At 61.8% G+C, this 18,232-nt stretch overlaps 1 protein-coding gene across 2 annotated transcripts; it reads left to right on the plus strand.

Moving 5' to 3' along the window:
* Positions 1 to 4,669: 4,669 nt before the first annotated feature.
* On the plus strand, positions 4,670 to 15,779 carry TFE3 (transcription factor binding to IGHM enhancer 3). 2 transcript variants are annotated; one of them, XM_043501543.1, is made up of 10 exons: positions 4,670 to 4,971; positions 9,025 to 9,138; positions 9,929 to 10,178; positions 10,519 to 10,791; positions 11,255 to 11,356; positions 11,749 to 11,866; positions 12,019 to 12,075; positions 12,397 to 12,472; positions 12,610 to 12,757; positions 12,992 to 15,779. In XM_043501543.1, the coding sequence occupies exons 1-10, from the start codon at positions 4,874 to 4,876 to the stop codon at positions 13,373 to 13,375; spliced, it is 1,620 nt and encodes a 539-aa protein (XP_043357478.1). In that variant the 5' UTR covers positions 4,670 to 4,873; the 3' UTR covers positions 13,376 to 15,779. The 2 variants fall into 2 exon arrangements, with proteins under 2 accessions (XP_043357478.1, XP_038237236.1); XM_038381308.2 differs by having other exon boundaries at positions 4,671 to 4,979.
* The last annotated feature ends 2,453 nt before the right edge of the window (positions 15,780 to 18,232 follow it).

Below are 18,232 nucleotides of genomic sequence, written 5' to 3' on the forward strand. Positions count from 1 at the left end.
TGCACCAACACACATGCAAGCCAACACACACACAGACTAACACCTATACCAGGTAACACTATAACACACTGGCACATCAACACATGCTAAAGCAACAATACAACACAAAACACACAGACAGTAACACCACACAAGGCAATGCACACTCTAACGCACCGCAATCTCACACACAAAACAATACAGCACAACACACGCACACCCAATAACACCTACACAAAGTAACACTCATACTAACACAACACGCACACCCAATAACACGCACACAAGGAAACACACTCTGACACAACGACACACCAACACAACGCACACACAAGCAGGGTAGCACACACTCTAACACACCAACACACAATTTCCAGAGAATCCCGGCATACGGCAGGAACCGCAAACGCTGCAGGGGTTAAGCAGGCCTGCACCCTGGCCCATGCCCTGGACTGAGGGGCTCCCCCCAATGTATTTGGGGACCCCCGGCCCGGTGGCTTGGGGGGCTGGCAGGGCCTGTTTTTGCTGCCCCCCACCCCATGGAGCAGGGCTAGAGGGGGCATTCCACACATTCCTGGCTGCGTCCCAGGCAGGTACAGAGCAAGGGGGGAGGAGGCGCCCCACAGCACAGCCCCACCCCACAGCACTGCCCCACTGAACCCACCCCACAGTGCCCCCTGAGGCTCCACACAGCCCCACTGAATTCATCCCACAGCCTCCCCGCCAACCCAGTGCCTGGCCCTGACTGCCAGGAGAGAGCGCCCCCTGCCGGTATCCCCCTATTGTGTTCCTACCTGGTCCCCCATCCAGGGGCTGAACCAAGCAGCCCCCCCATAGCGCAGGGCCGCCCCCAGTGCCAGCAAAGATTTGCTGACAGGGTTTGATGCCAGAAAAGCCGGAAAGGATCTGTGTGAAATTCACCCCTGGACTCACCAGGGTTTCCTGCTCAAGGAAACTGTTTGGGATGCTGGCCCCCAGAAACGGAACCCCCACCCGCAGTGGTGTGTTTCCCTTTCAGCAGCTGTTCCCCAGTCACCCCACCCCAGAGGTGGCTGCATCTCAGCGCCAGGCAAGCCATTCCTGTGCTGTGTTATGTATGGGTGTTCCCCAGCTGTCCTGCCCCAGAGCTGGCTGCATCTCAGGGCTGGGTGAGCCCTCCCTGTGTGGTATTGTGTGTGGCCTTTCCCCAGCTGCCCCATCCCAGAGGTGGCTGCATCTCAAAGGTGGCTAAATGGTCTCTGTGCAGCTGTTTCCCAGTTGCCCCGCCCCAGAGTTAGTTGCAACACACTCCGCCAGCTAATTACACGGTGTACTTTCCCTCCTCTCTCAAAGGCACAAGGACACCGGTGGCACCAGTCAGATGGGCCTCCTGCATTCCAGAGTCCCGGCATAACCAGCCCAGGAATAAATCATCTATCAGAAGGCAGCCAGGACTCCTGGGTTCTCTCCCCAGCTCTGGGAGGGGAGTGGGGTCTGGTGATTAGAGCAGGGGGGGTTGGGAGCCCGGACTCCTGGGTTCTCTCCCCGGCTCAGTGCAGAGAGGGGCGTCTGTCCTTTTTCCTGACTCTCATTAAAATTGGGATTAACAACTCGACAGTTGCTGGTGCAATCAGCTGACTCCAAAGCTGCTTAGGGGGCCAGGGACAATCCCTGAGCCAGGGCTTGGGCCCCTCCAGCCCCCCCAGCCTGTGCATATTGACAGGAGGGCCTCTTTCCTCTTTGGCGCTGCAAGGGTTAAAATTCCCCCTGCCCCCAGAGACCACGGCCAGCCCCACTGAGTGAGGACAGGTGCTGGGCCAGGGAGATTCAGCAGCAACATCTCCCTGCGGCACAAAGTCGGTCACTCTGCCATGCAGCCAGGCCAAAGCACTGCTAACCCCAGCCCCAGGAACCCAGGAGTCCTGGCTCCCAACCCCCACTTCCCCCAGCACTAACCACTAGACCCTACTCCCCTCCCAGAGCCAGGGAGAGAACCCAGGAGTCCTGTCTCCCAGCCCCCCCCACCCCCAATCTAACCACTAGACCCCACTCCCCTCCCAGAGCTGGAGAGAGAACCCAGGAGTCCTGGCTCTCAGCTGCTCCCTCCCCCCATATTAGCCCGCTAGCAACTCAACATCAACTCCCCCTGCCCCTGTTTCCAGTTTAGGTTACCCTTGGATCAGCCCCCCCCCACAACTGCCCCTGTCACCGGACCAGAGCCCTTGCCGGAAGCTGAGATGCAGCCACCTCTGGGGCAGAGCTGCCGCATGGGGCTCAGGAACACGTTCCAGCTAAGCTCTGCCAGTCCCCCCAGCACAGCACCCACCTGCCCTCCAGCCTGCTTCCAACCCCATGGTGTCCCCCAGTGCCTGGCCCTTATGGCCAGGGGGAGCTTATCCCACTCCACACACACCCCACTGAGCCAGCCAGTCCCCCGCCCTGGGGCTGGATGGGAGCCAGTGCCCCCTAGAGGGGACAGGCCTCAGGCCCCATTCCCTGCCCCCCTGAGCCAGCCAGTCCCCCGCCCTGGGGCTGGATGGGAGCCGGTGCCCCCTAGAGGGGACAGGCCCCGGGCACCATTTCCCACCCCCCTGAGCCAGCCAGTCCCCCTATAACCTATTTTCCAGGGGGGTCTCTCTTACCTTTCCTCTCTGGAGTGCGCTGTTCTGCTTCCTGGATCGGTGGATGCACAACCGCTTTGTGTGTGTATGTCTGTGAGTCAGGCCCCAGTCCAGGGGTGCAAGGGGGGACCCCAAATTTCCCCCAGGCCCCCCTCCCTGGTTTAATCCTTCCAGCTGGTTCCCGGATCCATCCCAGCTCTTTTTCTGCTGAAACTGCCCAGGGTACACCTCCCCTGCGCCTGTTTCACACTCTCCCTGCTGCCAACAGGCGGAGGAGGGAGGGAGGGTGTGTGTGGAGGGGGGTTGTACAGTCGGACAGTTGCTGGCTGGTTATTGAGCATTGGCAAATCGGCTCCCGATGCAACACAGGCAGAGACACATTGCCACAGGCCGGGTGTAGCCCCCCTGCACAGGTAGGCCGGGTGTAGCTCACACACACACACAGCGTGTGTTGTCATTCGAATTCGCCTGCTCCAGGGGTTAACCCTTGGGGCGCTGGAGGGAATGGAGGGGGCGGGGCCCGATGTGACGCAGAGATTGGCTGTAAGGGGGGGACTGTAAGGGGGGTACACACACCACAACACAAAGCTGGCCAGACACGCACACCGTGTTGACCGACACACACCAGGACAACTGATACACAGAGGCACAGTCACCTCCTCCCCCTGATAACTGGCAAAGACAGAGATGCACAATTGCACCCCCACACACACACAACTGATACACAGGTAGACAATTGCACACACAGATGCACAGTCACACACAGACAGACACACGGTGACAACTGATACACACAGAGACAGACAACTGCACCCACCATCTGACACACAGCCAGAGACACACTATTGTACGCACACCTTGACAACCGATACACACAGAGAGATGCACAGTCCCACACATACCATGATAGCCGGTACACGCAGTGGTACACAACTGAATGCACAGCATGACAGCTGATACACAATTGCACACACCATGACAACTGATACATAAACAGGCAAACACAATCACACACACATACCATGAGAACTGATACACACACAGACACACAATCGGACACACACTATGACAACTGATACCCACAAAGAGCTACACAATCACACCATGGCAACTGATATGTAGAGATGCACAATCACAGACACACACACACCATAATAACCAATACACACAGAGAGGTATATGATCGCACATCCTCCAACAAAACTGATGCACACACACACACACACACACACTTTTCCATGCACAACAATGACTGACAGGTGCACACACACGCACGGCAACAAGTCTCACACAAAATCACAAACCACTATTGACAGAGAAACACGCATGGACACAAGCCCCACATGCCGTTGGACACACCGGCAGACTCGCAAACAGAGAAGGGGGCTCAGCCCGAGGGGCTTACGGGAGGGACCCCCGAAAATCCATGTGAGGCTTTGTGCCTGCCGCTGGGCCCCATGTAACCCCAATCAGAACCCAGCGGGGCCTGGGCAAGTCCGGGTCTGGTAAGAGCAACCCCTGCTGGCCAACCCTGGAACTGCAGCTACAACTGTTCCCCATACAGATCTAGGGGGCCCCTGCGGGTCGGGAGTGAGGGGCCCCTGCAGAGGTGTGGGGGGAGACCAGGGCTCGGCTGCAGGGGGCTGGGGGTCGGGAGTGAGGGGTACTGCAGGGCGGTGGGGGGAGCCCAGGGCTAGGCTGGTGGGGCGGTGGGTCAGGAGTGAGAGGCACCTGCAGAGCTGTGGTGGGAGGCCAGAGCTGGGCTGGCAGGGGCTGTGGGTCGGCAGTGAGCGGCACTTGCAGGGCTGTGGTGGGAGCCCAGGGCTAGGCTGGTGGGGCGGTGAGTTGGGAGTGAGGGGCACTGGCAAGGCTGTGGGGGGAGCCCAGGGCTGGGCTGGCAGGGGCTGTGGGTCGGGAGTGAGGGGCACTGGCAGGGCTGTGGGGGGAGCCCAGGGCTGGGCTGGCAGGGGCTCTGGGTCGGGAGTGAGGAGCACCAGCTGTTCGTGTGTCAAATGCCCCCCTTTCACACCCCGGCCGGGCTGGGGGGGGTGTTTCCCTGACTGACGTCATTTCCCTTGGCGATTCCCCCCCCTCCCAGCCCAGGGATGAGGCAATAACTCTCCGGCCCGGTGTTTATCGGCCGCGATCGGGGATTGGGGGGTCCCGCACCAGAGCCAGCGGCCACCCTCGGACCCACCCACGGCTCAGCGCCCCCCCCCACCCGCGGCAGGGCCCGTCCAGCCGGGACCCTCGCTCGCCCCCCCCGGATCGGGGGGGTGGGGAGAGGATGTCGCATGGGTCGGGGCAGGGGGCCCGGGATCCCGACCCCCAGCGGCCCCCCCCGACTGTCTACGTCCTGCTGGAGGGACCCCGCACGGCCGAGGCTGTCCAGGTGCTGAGGTGAGCGGGGCAGAGACCCCCGCCCCCCCCTCCCGGGGACCCGCTGTCTGCCGGAATCCCCCTCCCTCCACGGCCCCCCCTTTCCCCCGGTGTCCCCTCCCATCTCGGTCTCCCCCGACACCCCCCATCCTTCTTCTTTACCCCCCCAGTATCTGCTCCCCACTTTCGCCAGCCATTCACCCCCCAGCCCCAGCTCCTGCCCCAAACGGCCCATGTCCACCCCCCCACCCCAATTTCTAGAGAACAGAACCCCCCCATGTCACTAGATTCCCCTCTCCAGCATTCACGGGATGGGTTCAATCTCTATATATCCGTTACGGCAGGGGCTGCGAGTCGGGAGTGTGGGGCACCGCAGAGCTGGGGCAGGGGGGGGTCCGGAGCCCCCAGGCTGGTGCTGAGAGCATCTGTCCGGGGGCGCCTGGGTCGCTGGCTGCATCGGGAGTTCCCAGCTGGGGAGGGGGAGCGGGGCCTGGTGGTTAGAGCAGGGGGGGGCTGGGAGCCCGGACTCCTGGGTTCTCTCGCCCGGCTCGGTGCCTAGACGGGGTTGCTGTAATAGAGCCCCCCTCCCCCAGCCCCGCTCTGTGGCCATTTCTGGCGCCTCCCAATCCAGACCCCCGGCTCCAGGGTCTGGTTAATGATCCCTGGAGCGGGGGGGGGGTGGCACAAGGCGGCTAGTCACTGACGGTCACAAAGTGAGTTGGGGGAAGGCCTGGAACCCGGGAGTCCTGGCTCCCAGCCCCCGCCTCCACTCTACTTACTAGCCCCCACCCCCTTCCAGAGCCAGGATAGAACCCAGGAGTCCTGGCTCCCAGCCCCCCTGCTCTACCCACTAGCCCTCACTCCCCTTCCAGAGCCAGGATAGAACCCAGGAGTCCTGGCTCCCAGCCCCCCCGCTCTACCCACTAGCCCCTACTCCTCTTCCAGAGCCAGGAAGGGAACCGAGGTGCTCTGCTGGGGGGGGGCAGTGGAGAAGGCTCTTGCGGAGTGGGGTGTGGGGTTAGATTTCAGACAAAGCTCCAGTGAGGGGGAGGGAGGGAACTTCACCTTTCCAGGAGAACTGGGGCCATACAGGTGAGAGGGGCCCCCCACCCTCCACACCCAAGGCAGCCTGGAGCTGACCTGACCCCCCTCCCGCAACTTCCCCTCCAGCTGCTGAGTCTGCATCTTTCCCAGCCATTCAATTTCCTTCTGCCACTGGGAGTCCCAGACCTGCCCCCCCAGCTCTGCTGGTGCCCCTCACTCCCAACCCGCAGCCCCCTGCACCATGTCATACTGAAAGCAGAAGCGGGTGTCTGGCCTGACTGCTGGGGGTGTGTGCGGAGGGGCAGAGACAATAATTCTCATCATTGCAATTTCCAAGTGTGTGTGTTGGGTGTGGGGGGGGGTGTATTTTAATCCCCAAAGGCCTGGAAAGGCCTAAACTCCCTTGACCCTTTGAACCCCGTCCCCAGCTGGGGTGTTTTGGGGCTTGAGATGGGGGTGGGGTGTCTGCAGAGACCCCCTCCAAAGAGCTGTGTAAGTATCTGGAGTCAAGGCATCCTTCCTCAATTTCCCCCGCCCCCATATAAAAATTGTTCCAGCACCCCTGGATAGAACCCATGAGTCGTGGCTCCCAGCCCCCTCTGCTCTAACCACTAGACCCCACTGCCCTCCTGGAGCCGGGAGAGAACCCATGAGTCTTGGATCCCAGCTTGCTCTAACCACTAGATCCCACTCTCTTCTCAGAGCCGGGGAGAGAACCCAGGAGTCCTGACTCCGAGCCCTCAGGTCTTCTAACCTGCAGACCCACTGGAGAACCCAGGAGTCCTGACTCCCATCCGTCTTGGTTTGGGGCAGGCTGGTCATTAAATTACTCGAATGCCCCTGTTTACTGGGGCTGGGGGAGTCCTACAAGGCAGGGACGGTCCCTTGTGGACATGGGGGGGGGAGGGGGCTTGTCTCCCAGTGCTGCCCCCTGCTGGACCCTGTCACGTTGTTTATTTTTTTCCACCTACTATTAAAAGCAACAAGCCTGGGGAGTGGTGGGAAAGCCACGGGTGGCTCCCCCCTCCCTAGATCACCCCAGTATCTGCCCCCCTTCGGCCCCAGGCCAGGAGCCACAATCCCCCCCCTTTGCGCAGAGTCTGATCCCTGGGGGCGGGCAGATTAGAGCTGGGCAAAGGGGTCCCCCCCCCGCCAATCCCTGGCCACTAGTGAAATCTGCCAATTTCTCTTCTGGCCTTTTTTGCCTGGCGCTCTCTGGGACCTAGCCGGGAGTGGAGGGGTGTTTGCACTGGGTTGATTCGCTCTGGGGAAGTGGATCAGTTGCTCCCAAAGTGGAGAGTGGGGAGATTGACACCCCCCCCCACGATTGCCCCTGAAAGATCTGGCGCAGGTTGGTGCCTGGGAGGAAGGCCCGTTTGCAGCCGGGACGGTGGATCCGGAAGCTGGATTTCCCCCAGGCCGTGCGCAGATTCAGTCCCTGCTCCCAGTCAGGGATTTGTCCCAGGGATCAACTGGATTCCAGATCCCACAAAGAGAGCTGGTTCCCCCTGTGGATCAACTAGATCTCAGCTCTGGCTAAGACATTCTCCTAGGGATCAATTAGATCCTGTTAACAGATCCCCAGGACAGACTAGATCCTGGTAAAAGTTTGCCCCAAGGACCCACTAGTTCCCAGCCCCTTCTCCTTTTTGGCAAGGGCTGACCTGGCCAGAGATCTCCTGGGCCGGGGCTGCACAAGGGATCCCGTAACAGATCCCTGCCTGCTCCACATGGGGTAAAGCCTGCAGGTTACAGGGATGAGATCCCAAGAGAAAAGAAACCGGGGAGGGGGTGTTTTGTGGGTATCGTGGGGGGGAAGGGGGCTGATGAAATGTCTTGGGTGTGTGGGTCGGTGTGGGCAGGATGGGGAGTGCGTCTGGCAAAGGGCAGTTGTTGTTTGTGGGGAGTTGTGCGTCTCTGCGGTGTTGTCAGGGGTGCTGGTTGGAGCGCCAGGAAGGCAAGAGTCTCCGGGGCCAAGAGGGGTGTGTGTGTGTGGGTTGTGTGTTAGGGTGGTGTGGGAGGGTTGTGCGTCATGGGGGTGGCTGTGTATAGTGATGGAGTGTGTATTGCGGGGGTTGTGTGTTGTGGAGTGTTGTGCAGGGCTGTGTCTGGGGTCATGAGGTTGTGTGTTGGGATGGCATGGGGGTTGTGTCAGAGGTTGTGGGGTTGTGTGTTGGGGTGCTCTGAGTGTTGGGGGGAGTTGTATGTGGGTTCGTGTGTTGTGCTGGTATGTGGGGTTGTGCCTAGTTGTGTCAGGGGTTGTGCCTTGAGATGATGTGTGTAGTAGGGGTTGTGTCTGGGCTTGTGTTGTGGCTGTGTATTGTGGTGGTGTGTGTGTTGCATTTGGGGGGTTGTGTGTTGTGGTATGTGGGGTTGTCTGGTTGCCTTGGGGTGGTGTGTGTGTGTTGTGTGTTTGGGTGCTCTGTGTGTTATGGGGGAGTTGTGTGTGGGGCTGTGTATTGGGGTGGTGTGGAGGTTGTGTGTTCGGGTGGTGTGGGTAGTGGGGGTTATGTGTTGTGACTGTATTGTGGTGGTGTGTTGTAGTGGGGGTTGTGTATTAGGTTGTGGGTGGGGTGTGTTGGGGAAGTTATGGGGTGTGTTGGAGGATTGTGGCGCATGAGTGGCAGATGGGGGTTATGCATGTGTTGGGGACCCCCCAGCAGCCATTTCAGGGTCCCCACAACCCCACCACCTTGGGTCTCCCCTCTGCATCAATCTCAAACCAGGAAGTGTCCCCCTGCTCCAGTGTGTCGGGGGGGGTCACCCCTGCCCCCCACCCCTCATTGCCGGGGGGCCTGGCACAAGGATGGGCAGGGGGTAGGGAAGCATCTGGTGACAGGGACCAGCCAATAGGGGGCACTTGTGAGCCCCTCGTGACAATGACGCCCATGGCCAACGCCCATGGGCAACTCTTGTGCTTTCCGGGGAGGTACGAGGTGGGGACGCACCATGAGAAATTTGCACAAGGGCCATGCATAAGGATTCACACTCGCCCTGTCCCACCCCCCACCCCCCATTCCAGCCTCGAGTCCTTGCTCCCTGAGTCGGGCATCGTCGCGGACATTGATTTAGAGAACGTCTTCTCCTTGGCCGGGGACAACTTCTACGAGCTCAAAAGCCAGCCCATCTCCGGGAGGTAAGGTGGCCATCTTTGGGGCAGCCATCTTGGATCTTTGGGGCAGCTTTTAGTCGGACCCCTCTCCTGTCACCCTCTCCCTGTTTTGCCCCCCCCATCCTGCCAACCCCAAGGAGATGCAATGACCCCAATGTCAGCCCATGGCTGTGGGGGGCGGGACCCATTCCCTGGGGCAGCCTCCCACCCCAGACTCTGATTGTCAGGGGGCGGAGAAGGGGGGTGGGAGAGCAAAGGCCCCCCCCAATTATACAAGTCCCCACTCCCAAATTGGCCCCAGCGCCCCCATGGACTGAATCCAAGATGGCAGCCTTTAGCCGTCTTTGATATTTGCCTGTGGACAATGGCGGTGGGGGGGGGGAATTGGCTTCCCTAGCTTGGCCCCTCCATAGCCCCGTGCAAAGATGGCCATTTTGGTGGCACCCACCTAAAGGAAATACGTGTGCTCCTCCTGGGGGCTGGCTGGCACCATTGCACCCAGTGGGGAGGGGAGGGAGCCGGCTGGGCTGGTAGGGGGCTGCGAGTCGGGAGTGAGGAGCACTGCAGGGGGCGGGGAAGCGAGAAAGTGCCCCCCCAATCCTGTTTGTCCTGTTCTGGAATTTGCCGAATCACAGATGTGTGGGGGGGTGGAGGGGTGAGCAGGGAGCAGGAAATGGGGGGAAGGAGAAGAGGGGGTTGTACAAGGGGGAGGATTTGGGGGGCTGTACGGGGGAGGGGGAGGATTTGGGGGGCTGTATGGGGGGGAGGATTCTGCGCCTGCCCCCCTGTCTCTAACCCTGTCTGTCTCACCCAGCCCCCCGGCTGCCCCCCTGCAGCCGCTGGCCCCCCCGGCCCCGGGGGACCCCCCCGGCCCCAGCATGTCGTCCTCGCGGGTGCTGCTCCGGCAGCAGCTGATGCGGGCGCAGACCCAGGAGCAGGAGCGGCGGGAGCAGCAGCAGGCGGCCCAGTTCCTGCCCCCCAACCCCGCGCCCCCCACCCCGGCCATCTCCGTCAGCAGCCCCCTGCCCCGCCCCGCCGCCCAGGTCCCGGTCGAGGTGCTCAAGGTGAGAGCCAAGGGCCCTGCCCCATGGGGGGGGTGGGGGGTCCCGGCCCCAGGGCAGGACTGGCTGGCTCAGGGGGGCAGGGAAGGGGGCTGGGGCCTGTCCCCTCTAGGGGGTGCCAGCTCCCACCTAGCCGCAGGGCAGGGACTGGCTGGCTCGGGGGGCGGGGAAGGGGGCTGGGGCCTGTCCCCTCTAGGGGGTGCTGGCTCCCACCTGCCCCCAGGGCTGGCTGGCTCAGGGGGGCGGGGAATGGGGCTGGGGCCTGTCCCCTCTAGGCATTCAGGGGCTGGCTGGGGGGGCGGGGAGGGGCTCACCCCTAACTGCCCCTGTTCTGCCCCGCCAGGTCCAGACCCACCTGGAGAACCCGACCCGGTACCACATCCAGGAGGCCCAGCGGCAGCAGGTCAAGCAGTATCTCTCCACCACCATGGGCAACAAGCTGGCCGCACAGGCCCTGGCAGGCTCCAGCCCCGGGGCCCCCGCCCGCTCCCCCCAGGCTGCCTCGGCCCCCGAGCCCCACAGCCTGCCCCCCCGGCAGCAGGCTGCCTCGGGCCCCGGCAGTGCCCCCAACAGCCCCATGGCCATGCTGCACATCGGCTCCAACTCGGAGAAAGAGGTGAGTGGGGTCCCCCCCTCTGTGCCCCCGCCCTGAACCCTGCCCCCCCATCCAGCCCCTCTGCTCCCCATGTCCCCATCCGTCCCCTGCCCTGAATCCTTGCCCCCATCCAACCCCTGTGCCCCCTCTGCGCCCCCATTCCCTCCAGCTCCCTTCTCTTTCGCCCTCTGCACCCCCGCCATGAATCCCTGCCCCCATTCAGCCCCTCTGCTCCCCCATGATCACCCCAGCCTAGCCCCCTTTCCTTTCCCCAGTGCCTGCGCCTCTTCCCTTCCCCCCATCCTAGCCCCGCAGTCCACTCCTCTGTGCTCATGCTGCCCCCATCCCGGCCGCCCTCCCTGTCTGCCCCTCTCCTACCCCTCCCAACCTACCCCGCTCCCTGCACACTGTGTGGGGGTGGGGCAGGGACACCCACTCTTTCCCTCCACCCCGGGAAACCCATCTAATGGCCCCCCCTCCCCAGATTGATGATGTCATCGATGAGATCATCAGCCTGGAGTCCAGCTACAATGACGAGATGTTGAACTACATGTCTGTGGACGGGGGGCTGCAGCTGCCCAGCACGGTAATGGAGGGCAGGGTCTGGGGGGGGGCTTGCAGGGAGGTCCCCGCAGCTGGGGAAGTAGGAAGGGGAATGCCATCCCTTTAAGGGTGACTTGGAGGTGGTGGCTGGTGTGGACTCTGCCCCTTTAAGGGCAACCGGTGTGCCGCCCCTTTAAGCCTGGCTGAGGCTCCACTCCTTTAAGGCCAACTGGGGGCTGGAGGCCAACTGAGACTCCACCCTTTTAAGGGCGCCTGGGAGGGCGGGAACATCCCTGCCAAGATGGGCCATTGCCCCTGTAAGATGTCACCCCTTTAAGGCATCTAGCAAGGTAGGGGCTGGGCTGGACAGCACCCCCATAGGCTGGGAGGCGTCACTGCCCTGCAATGAATTTTAACTCCTTGTCTCCCGCTCAGCTGCCGGTGGGCGGGAACCTGCTGGAGATTTATAGCAGCCCGGGGATCCCGGATTCAACTGTCCCAGTCAGCAACTCCTGCCCCGCCGACCTGCCCAACATCAAGACAGAGTTGTCAGGTACCGGATGCTAGGGGGCGCCGTGCTGTGGCAGTGGGGGAGGGGGGCATGGCAGGGGGCGCTTGCCCCCCTTCCCCGGAGGTGTGTGCTGTGTCTTTCCAGACGCCCATCTGTCTATCCCGCTGATACACTCCCTTCTTCCCCGGTTACAGAGAACGAAGCCAAAGCACTGATGAAGGAGAGGCAGAAAAAAGACAATCACAACCTAAGTGAGTGTCCCCCCCCCGGGGGGTAGATCCTTCTTGAGGGGCTTCAGTTTGGGGGGTGGCACGGATATTTGTGGGGTGGAGTCCCAGGCCCTAATCCCTCATTACCCCCATGAGGGGAGCGGGGTCACACTTAAATGAGAAATCGTGCTGGCCTTGGCCAAGGGAACTCCCAGCCACATGACACAGATGAAGAGGTTCAGGGAGCCCTGGATGTTAATCGTGGAGGGGTGAGTGGCAGGAATTGGGGGCTGGATGGCGGGTTGGGGGCACGCCGTGCTGGCAGGGCCCAGGGCATCTGAGCTGCAATTTCTCCCTCTGCAGTTGAAAGACGCAGACGATTCAACATCAACGACCGAATCAAGGAGCTGGGAACCCTCATTCCCAAATCCAATGACCCGTAAGTGTGTGTGGGACGGGAGTAGGGGGGGTGCTGTCCCCCTTCTCTAAACACCAGACCGCCCCTCCCCTCCCAGAGCCAGGGAGAGAACCCAGGCGTCCTGACTTCCAGCCCCCCTGCTCCTTTTCTGTCCCCAGGGAGATGCGCTGGAACAAAGGCACGATCCTGAAGGCCTCCGTGGATTATATCCGCAAGCTGCAGAAGGAGCAGCAGCGCTCCAAGGAGATGGAGCTGAGACAGCGCAAACTGGAGCAAGCGAACCGCAGCCTGCAGCTCCGGGTGCAGGTCCGCAAGGGGACGCTGTGGGGCTGGACAGGGGGTGCTCTCCCTGGCGTGCAGAGCTGGGTGCTGGGGGGCACTGTGGAGCTGGGGAGTGGGACAGGGGGCTGGGCTGGGGGTGCTCTCCCTGGCAGTCAGAGTCAGGTGCTGGGGGGGCACCATGGGGCTGGGGAGTGGGGCGGATCAGTGGGGGGCTCAGCAGGGGGCATGCTGCCAACCACCCCTTTTCTCCCCCTGCAGGAACTGGAGATGCAAGCCCAGCTGCATGGCTTGCCCCTCACCTCGCCGGCAGGGCTGCTGCCCCTGGGAGGCACTGGGGAGGGCGCCAAGCCGGAGGGCCCCGGCCCCCCTCTGTTCCTGGGGGGCCCTTCCTGCACCCCGGATCCCACCTCTTCTGCCACCTGCCTCCTGGACCTGGCCTTCTCCTCGGAAGAGCTGGGGGAGGCTGGGCTGGGCTTCCCCCTGGGGCTGGGGGCTGACGGGGGCCTGGAGGACATTCTCATGGAGGACGGGGGGCCCCTGTCGCCCCTGGGGGCCTCCGACCCCCTGCTCTCATCCCTCTCCCCCGGCGCCTCCAAAGGCTCCAGCCGCCGCAGCAGCTTCAGCATGGAGGAGGATTCCTGATCCTGGCCCTGCCCCTCTGGGGTGGGAGGAACCAGGGGAGCCACACCTCTTCTCCCATTGGGCTCCGCCCCCTGGCTGTCTCCAGGCTCTGCCCCCTCTTTTATAGGCTCTGCAAGCTCCTCCCTTTCTCTCCAGCTCCATGCCGGGGTGTGGGCCCCGCTGCTCTCGCTCCGTGGGCGGTGCCCCAGGCTCGTAAGCCCCTCCCCCTCCGCTCAAGCTCTGCCCCATTTTATAGGCCCCGGCCCAGCTGTCTGTGGGCAGCACCCGAGTTCCAAAAGCTCCACCCCCTCCTCAAGCTCCTCCCTATCACAGAGGCTCCACCCCTTTTAGCAGGAGGGACTGGGTCTCAGAGTTTCAGACTCTGCCCCTTTTACCCTCCCTCTCTGCCCTGTTGTATAGGCCCTGCCCGTTATCTGTTCCCAAGCTCTGCCCCTTTGTCCCCCCCATGGAAGCCCTGCCCTCTCCAGACCACACCCCTTTTTCATAGGCCCCACCCCTTATATGCAGTCCCCACCCTGTAGCCATAGCCTCCACCCCTTTTCTGCAAGACATGCCCCTTTCCTACAGACTCCGCCCCTTCCTTTCACACTTCTACCCCCTCCATTGTTCTCAATGGATGACCCCCCCACGCCCCTCTCGCCTACACGCATGCCTCCCCTAAACTACCCCTCCCTTCCCCCCCAACCTTGATTGTGGAGCATCAGGGAACACCCCCCCCCACAGCCTACTTGGGGGTCAGGGGGGCCCCATGGCCTCTCCCCAACAGACTGTGTATTGGGGGTGCTTGTGATTGGGGGAGCCCCCAAAAGGAGCTATTCCCTACAGCTGTGTTAATATCGGGGTTCATCTGAGCCTGCACTGTGAACAGACCCATGCGCCCTGAAAACTAAGAGGGACAAAATTGGAGTGTGGCCATTGGGGGAGGGGGCTGATCAGCCTCCCCCACAACCCCCCAAACCAGTGGGTATCAGCTCATTCCCATGGGGGCTGTACACCCCAATTTTGGGATGGGGGTGTCCCTAGTTCCAGCTTCTTCCAATACATTTGCTCCCCTTCTGAGTGTGTACTCCCAACATGTGCTTCATGGAGCTATGTATGAGGAGTCCCCTGGATAAAACAGGTGTACCCTAAAACTTGTACTCCTGGGGTGTCTAGCTATGGGGTGTCCCTTCAGAAAATGGGGCACTGAGGCACAAACCCAAATGCACCCCAAAATGTGTTCTACTGGGGGAATAAAATGGAGTGCTCCTTCAGAAAATGGGGTACAGGGGGAATGAAACAGCTGTAAGCCAAATCTTGCAAGCCTGGGGGATCAACTAATAATGGGGTTCTCTCTTTTGGGGGGTGCCTAATAACTTCCTAACACCCACATTTATCTCCCCCAAATTCCCTGCCATTTTGGGGTGACATTTGGAGGAGTGACTCATGGGCTCTCATCTTCCATGGCCCCCCCCAAAAGTGGCACCAGAAAAACATATGAGCGGGGGGGTTACTGCTGAGTCCTGTCCTTTCCATAGCCCCATTGGGTATATGTCCCCTAAATAGGGGTGACGAGAGTGTTTTTGGGGGGATCTATGTCTTGTGGGAGACTCAGGCAGATTTTGGGGTGGCAAGGTATGAGGGGAATTTTTTAAAAATGCTTTTATTTTATACAAATCCTATTTTGTTTTTTTAAAGAGAAAATTATAACCCTTTCCTGGCCTGTACAAGCCGGGGTTCAGGGGGTTCTCATTTACCTTTCCACGCTCCCTACCGAGCTCGCCACCAACAACCCCCACAGGTCTCTGAGTTTGGGGGTGCAGATGAAGGATCCGCCTTCATTTCCCCACTAGGGGGCAGCTCCCCTCCAACCCCAGCGCAGGGTGCTGGCTGGCTCGGGGGGGGTGGGGAATGGGGCATGGGGCCTGTCCCCTTTCGGGGGCACCAGCTCCCATCGGCCCCAGGGTGGGGCACTGGCTGGCTCAGGGGAGTGGGAATGGGGCATGGGGCCTGTCCCCTCTAAGGATGGGAAGGGGGTAGGTTCAAAGGGGGGAAGATCTGGGGTGATATGGGGGGAGGAGAGGGCATGGCTGAAAACAGGATGGGGAGTTTTGGGACGCTGCTGCTGTGTAGCGCAGCGTGGGGGGGCTGGGTTGTGTGGAGGGAAAGAGCAGGGAGGATACAGATAGAAAAGGGAGGGCTGGCTTGAAGAAGGGGGCTGGGGGAGCTGTGGTTATTGGGGTGCATGAGAGGGGACCAGCAGCCTTCTGGGGTGTGTGTGACAGCTGTATTACATTGGGGGGGACTGGCTCTGACCCCAACTCCACCTGTACCCCCCTCCCCAGTTTTGTACCGAGACATGGAAATAAATATTCGCTTTGAGACGCTTATAAATAAACCCAGGCTGCCGACGATTTTCTAACACAGCCCCGTGTCCAGAGTCTGATTTGGGGCAGGGGTCAACGATTCCTTTGCTCTCTCGGGCTTGGGGGGGGCCCTAGGGCCGTATTTGCAGGCGCTGGCCACTGCCCCGCAGGCTCCTGGTTCTTTTGTACTGGAAATCAGAGATTCTCAGGCGCCCGCTGGCCGGGGCTGGAAGCGACAAGGAGCCAGGGGCAGCTCGCGGGGAGGCTTGAGTCCGCCGCCTTGTCTCCGTGCCCCCAGCACCTAGGCCGGGCAGCCCAAGCGCCTAATTCCTCCCGCGCTCGGCTGCCTTCACGGGTGTAGGCCAGGTTTGAGGGCCAAGCCCAGCAGAGCCCATTGAGCTGCGCCCCAGCCCCGTTAGCTAGGCAGGCCCCCCCCCGGCATCCGGATCTTCCCCTGGCGTCGGCCATGTGGCCTCTGAGACAGAGCCCCTGGGGCTCCCGCCCTCCTGATCGGCCCCGGCATGTCCGACTGAGCCCGACACCTGGTGCGAGACGCGGGCGCTCCTCCAGGGCTGAGGCACCCCCACCAGGGCTGGCAGAGACACCCCGGAGCTGGCCTGGCAGGGGGCGAACCCCAGGGTGCCGTGGTCAGGGGGGTGCCGTGGCCCAGAGGCACGGAGCGGGGGGGGCCGATGGAAGGGAGCTCGGGACAACGGGGCGGGGGGAGCCGGGCCTGGGGGCGATGGGTGGGGGACCCCGGGGAGGCAGCGGGGGATGGGGGGGCTAGAGGATCTGGAGAGGCAGCACCGTGGCCACCTCAATTAGCCCTGTGTTAATTAAGTGCCCCCCAGTCCTGGCTGCTCATTAGCGCTGCAGACTCATTAATTAGCCCCGGGTTAATTGGGCAGCGCTGATTGGCCCTGGGTGGGTCATTAACCGTTCCTGGCGCTGCCCCCTCCATTAATGACCGCGTCCCCCCACCCCCACCTCTCATTAGTTGAGGGTAATTAGCTAATTGGGCTGGCTAATCAGTGCTACTTAAGGGTCCCAGTAATTGTCCTGGGTGGGTCTGAAGTGGGGGCAGAGCCCCTCCCCGCTGTGTCACGAATTCTTCGTTAACTCCGGCTAATTAATGGTTGCACTAATTGGGATGGGGGAAGGGGCGCTGGAGCCCTCGTTGGACCAAAGGGGGCGACGCTCCCTGTCTGTGTCTCTATGGTCAACGTGCTTCCGGTTTCACAAGAGACGCTCTGTCCCTTAAGGCTCTATGGTTGCAACTTCCGTTCCAGCGGCCGACGCTCTCTCTCTCGCGCTGGCTACATTTCTATGGTCCTCAAGTCACAGCCGTGCTGCTGGTGACGCTCTGTCTTTCCGGCTTGCGCTTCTGCGCCTCTATGTTCATAACTTCCGCTTCATAGGTGACGGGAGGCGGCTATTCCTCGCCCTCCAGCGTCTCTATCATCCTCCGCCCTCTAGAAGCGACTCTCTTCCCCATCCGGCCCGGCCCTTCTCTATGGTCCCCACTTCTGGCTTCTCGCCGACGCTCTCTCCATCGACCTCCCTGGCAACTCTATGCTCCGCCCGTACAGTCACCCACGCCTTTAAAGGCCTGGCGGGGGCGGGGGTGTTTTTTGCCCTCCGACAGGCCGAGGCCGGAAGCGGGCCCTGTTGGAGGGAGGAGCTTCAGCGCCCGCAGGAGCCGAGAGGGAGAGGGGCGGGGCTGGGGAGCTGGGGGCGGGGCTGAAAGGGGCGGGGCTGGTAGCGGGGGGCGGGGCGGGGCTGGAGATCTGCTGGGGGCGGGGCTGGGAGCAGGGGGGGGACAGAGGCATTGGTTGTGGGGCTGGGGGGTTGCGGAGGGGCAGGAGCTGGGGGGGAGGAGCTGTACATGGCAGGGCCTAGTGCCCCCAAATCCCTCCCTCCCTCCCAGCTGTTCCCAGTGATTTCTGCAGCCTGGGGCCCCGTGGTGAAGAGCGGCTGGCCCCCAAGGCCTGGGGCTGAGACCCGGCAACTCGGGTCTGGATCATCCCCTCCGGCAGGGACACAGGCAAACACTGACTCCCAAAGCCGCCCCCACTCGCTCTAACCACTAGGACCCACTCCCCTTCCAGAGCTGGGGAGAGAACCCAGGCGTCCTGGCTCCCAGTCCCCACCCCCCAGCTCTAACCACTAGGACCCACTCCCCTTCCAGAGCTGGGGAGAGAACCCAGGCGTCCTGGCTCCCAGCCCCTCTCCCTGCTGTAACCCCTGTTGTGAAAGTTGCGGGGAATTGAGCCAGGACTTCGTTAATGAGCTGGGGATGCCTGGCTCTGGGACTGCCCTAATTGGCACCTTCTGGGGAGGAGGAGGGGCAGGGGGATAAGCTGTATGGGGGGAGGGAGCGTGGGGGTTGCCCCGGGGATGGGAGGGGTGATGTTGGGGTCAGCATGGGGGGGTATATGGTGCTTTGGGTCAGTGTGTGGATGCGGGGGAATGAATCTGTGCAACAGACAGGAACGGCATCGGGGGCGGGATC

Source organism: Dermochelys coriacea, chromosome 23, assembly GCF_009764565.3.
Source record: "Dermochelys coriacea isolate rDerCor1 chromosome 23, rDerCor1.pri.v4, whole genome shotgun sequence".
Classification (NCBI taxonomy): Eukaryota; Metazoa; Chordata; order Testudines; family Dermochelyidae; genus Dermochelys; species Dermochelys coriacea.

Coding starts and splice junctions, on each gene's coding strand:
- TFE3 (XM_038381308.2), top strand. CDS start 4,867: ATGTCGCATGGGTCGGGGCAGGGGGCCCGGGATCCCGACCCCCAGCGG. Junction 11,867..12,018: donor CATCAAGACAGAGTTGTCAG/GTACCGGATGCT, acceptor CCCCGGTTACAG/AGAACGAAGCCAAAGCACTG. Junction 12,758..12,991: donor GCCTGCAGCTCCGGGTGCAG/GTCCGCAAGGGG, acceptor CTCCCCCTGCAG/GAACTGGAGATGCAAGCCCA.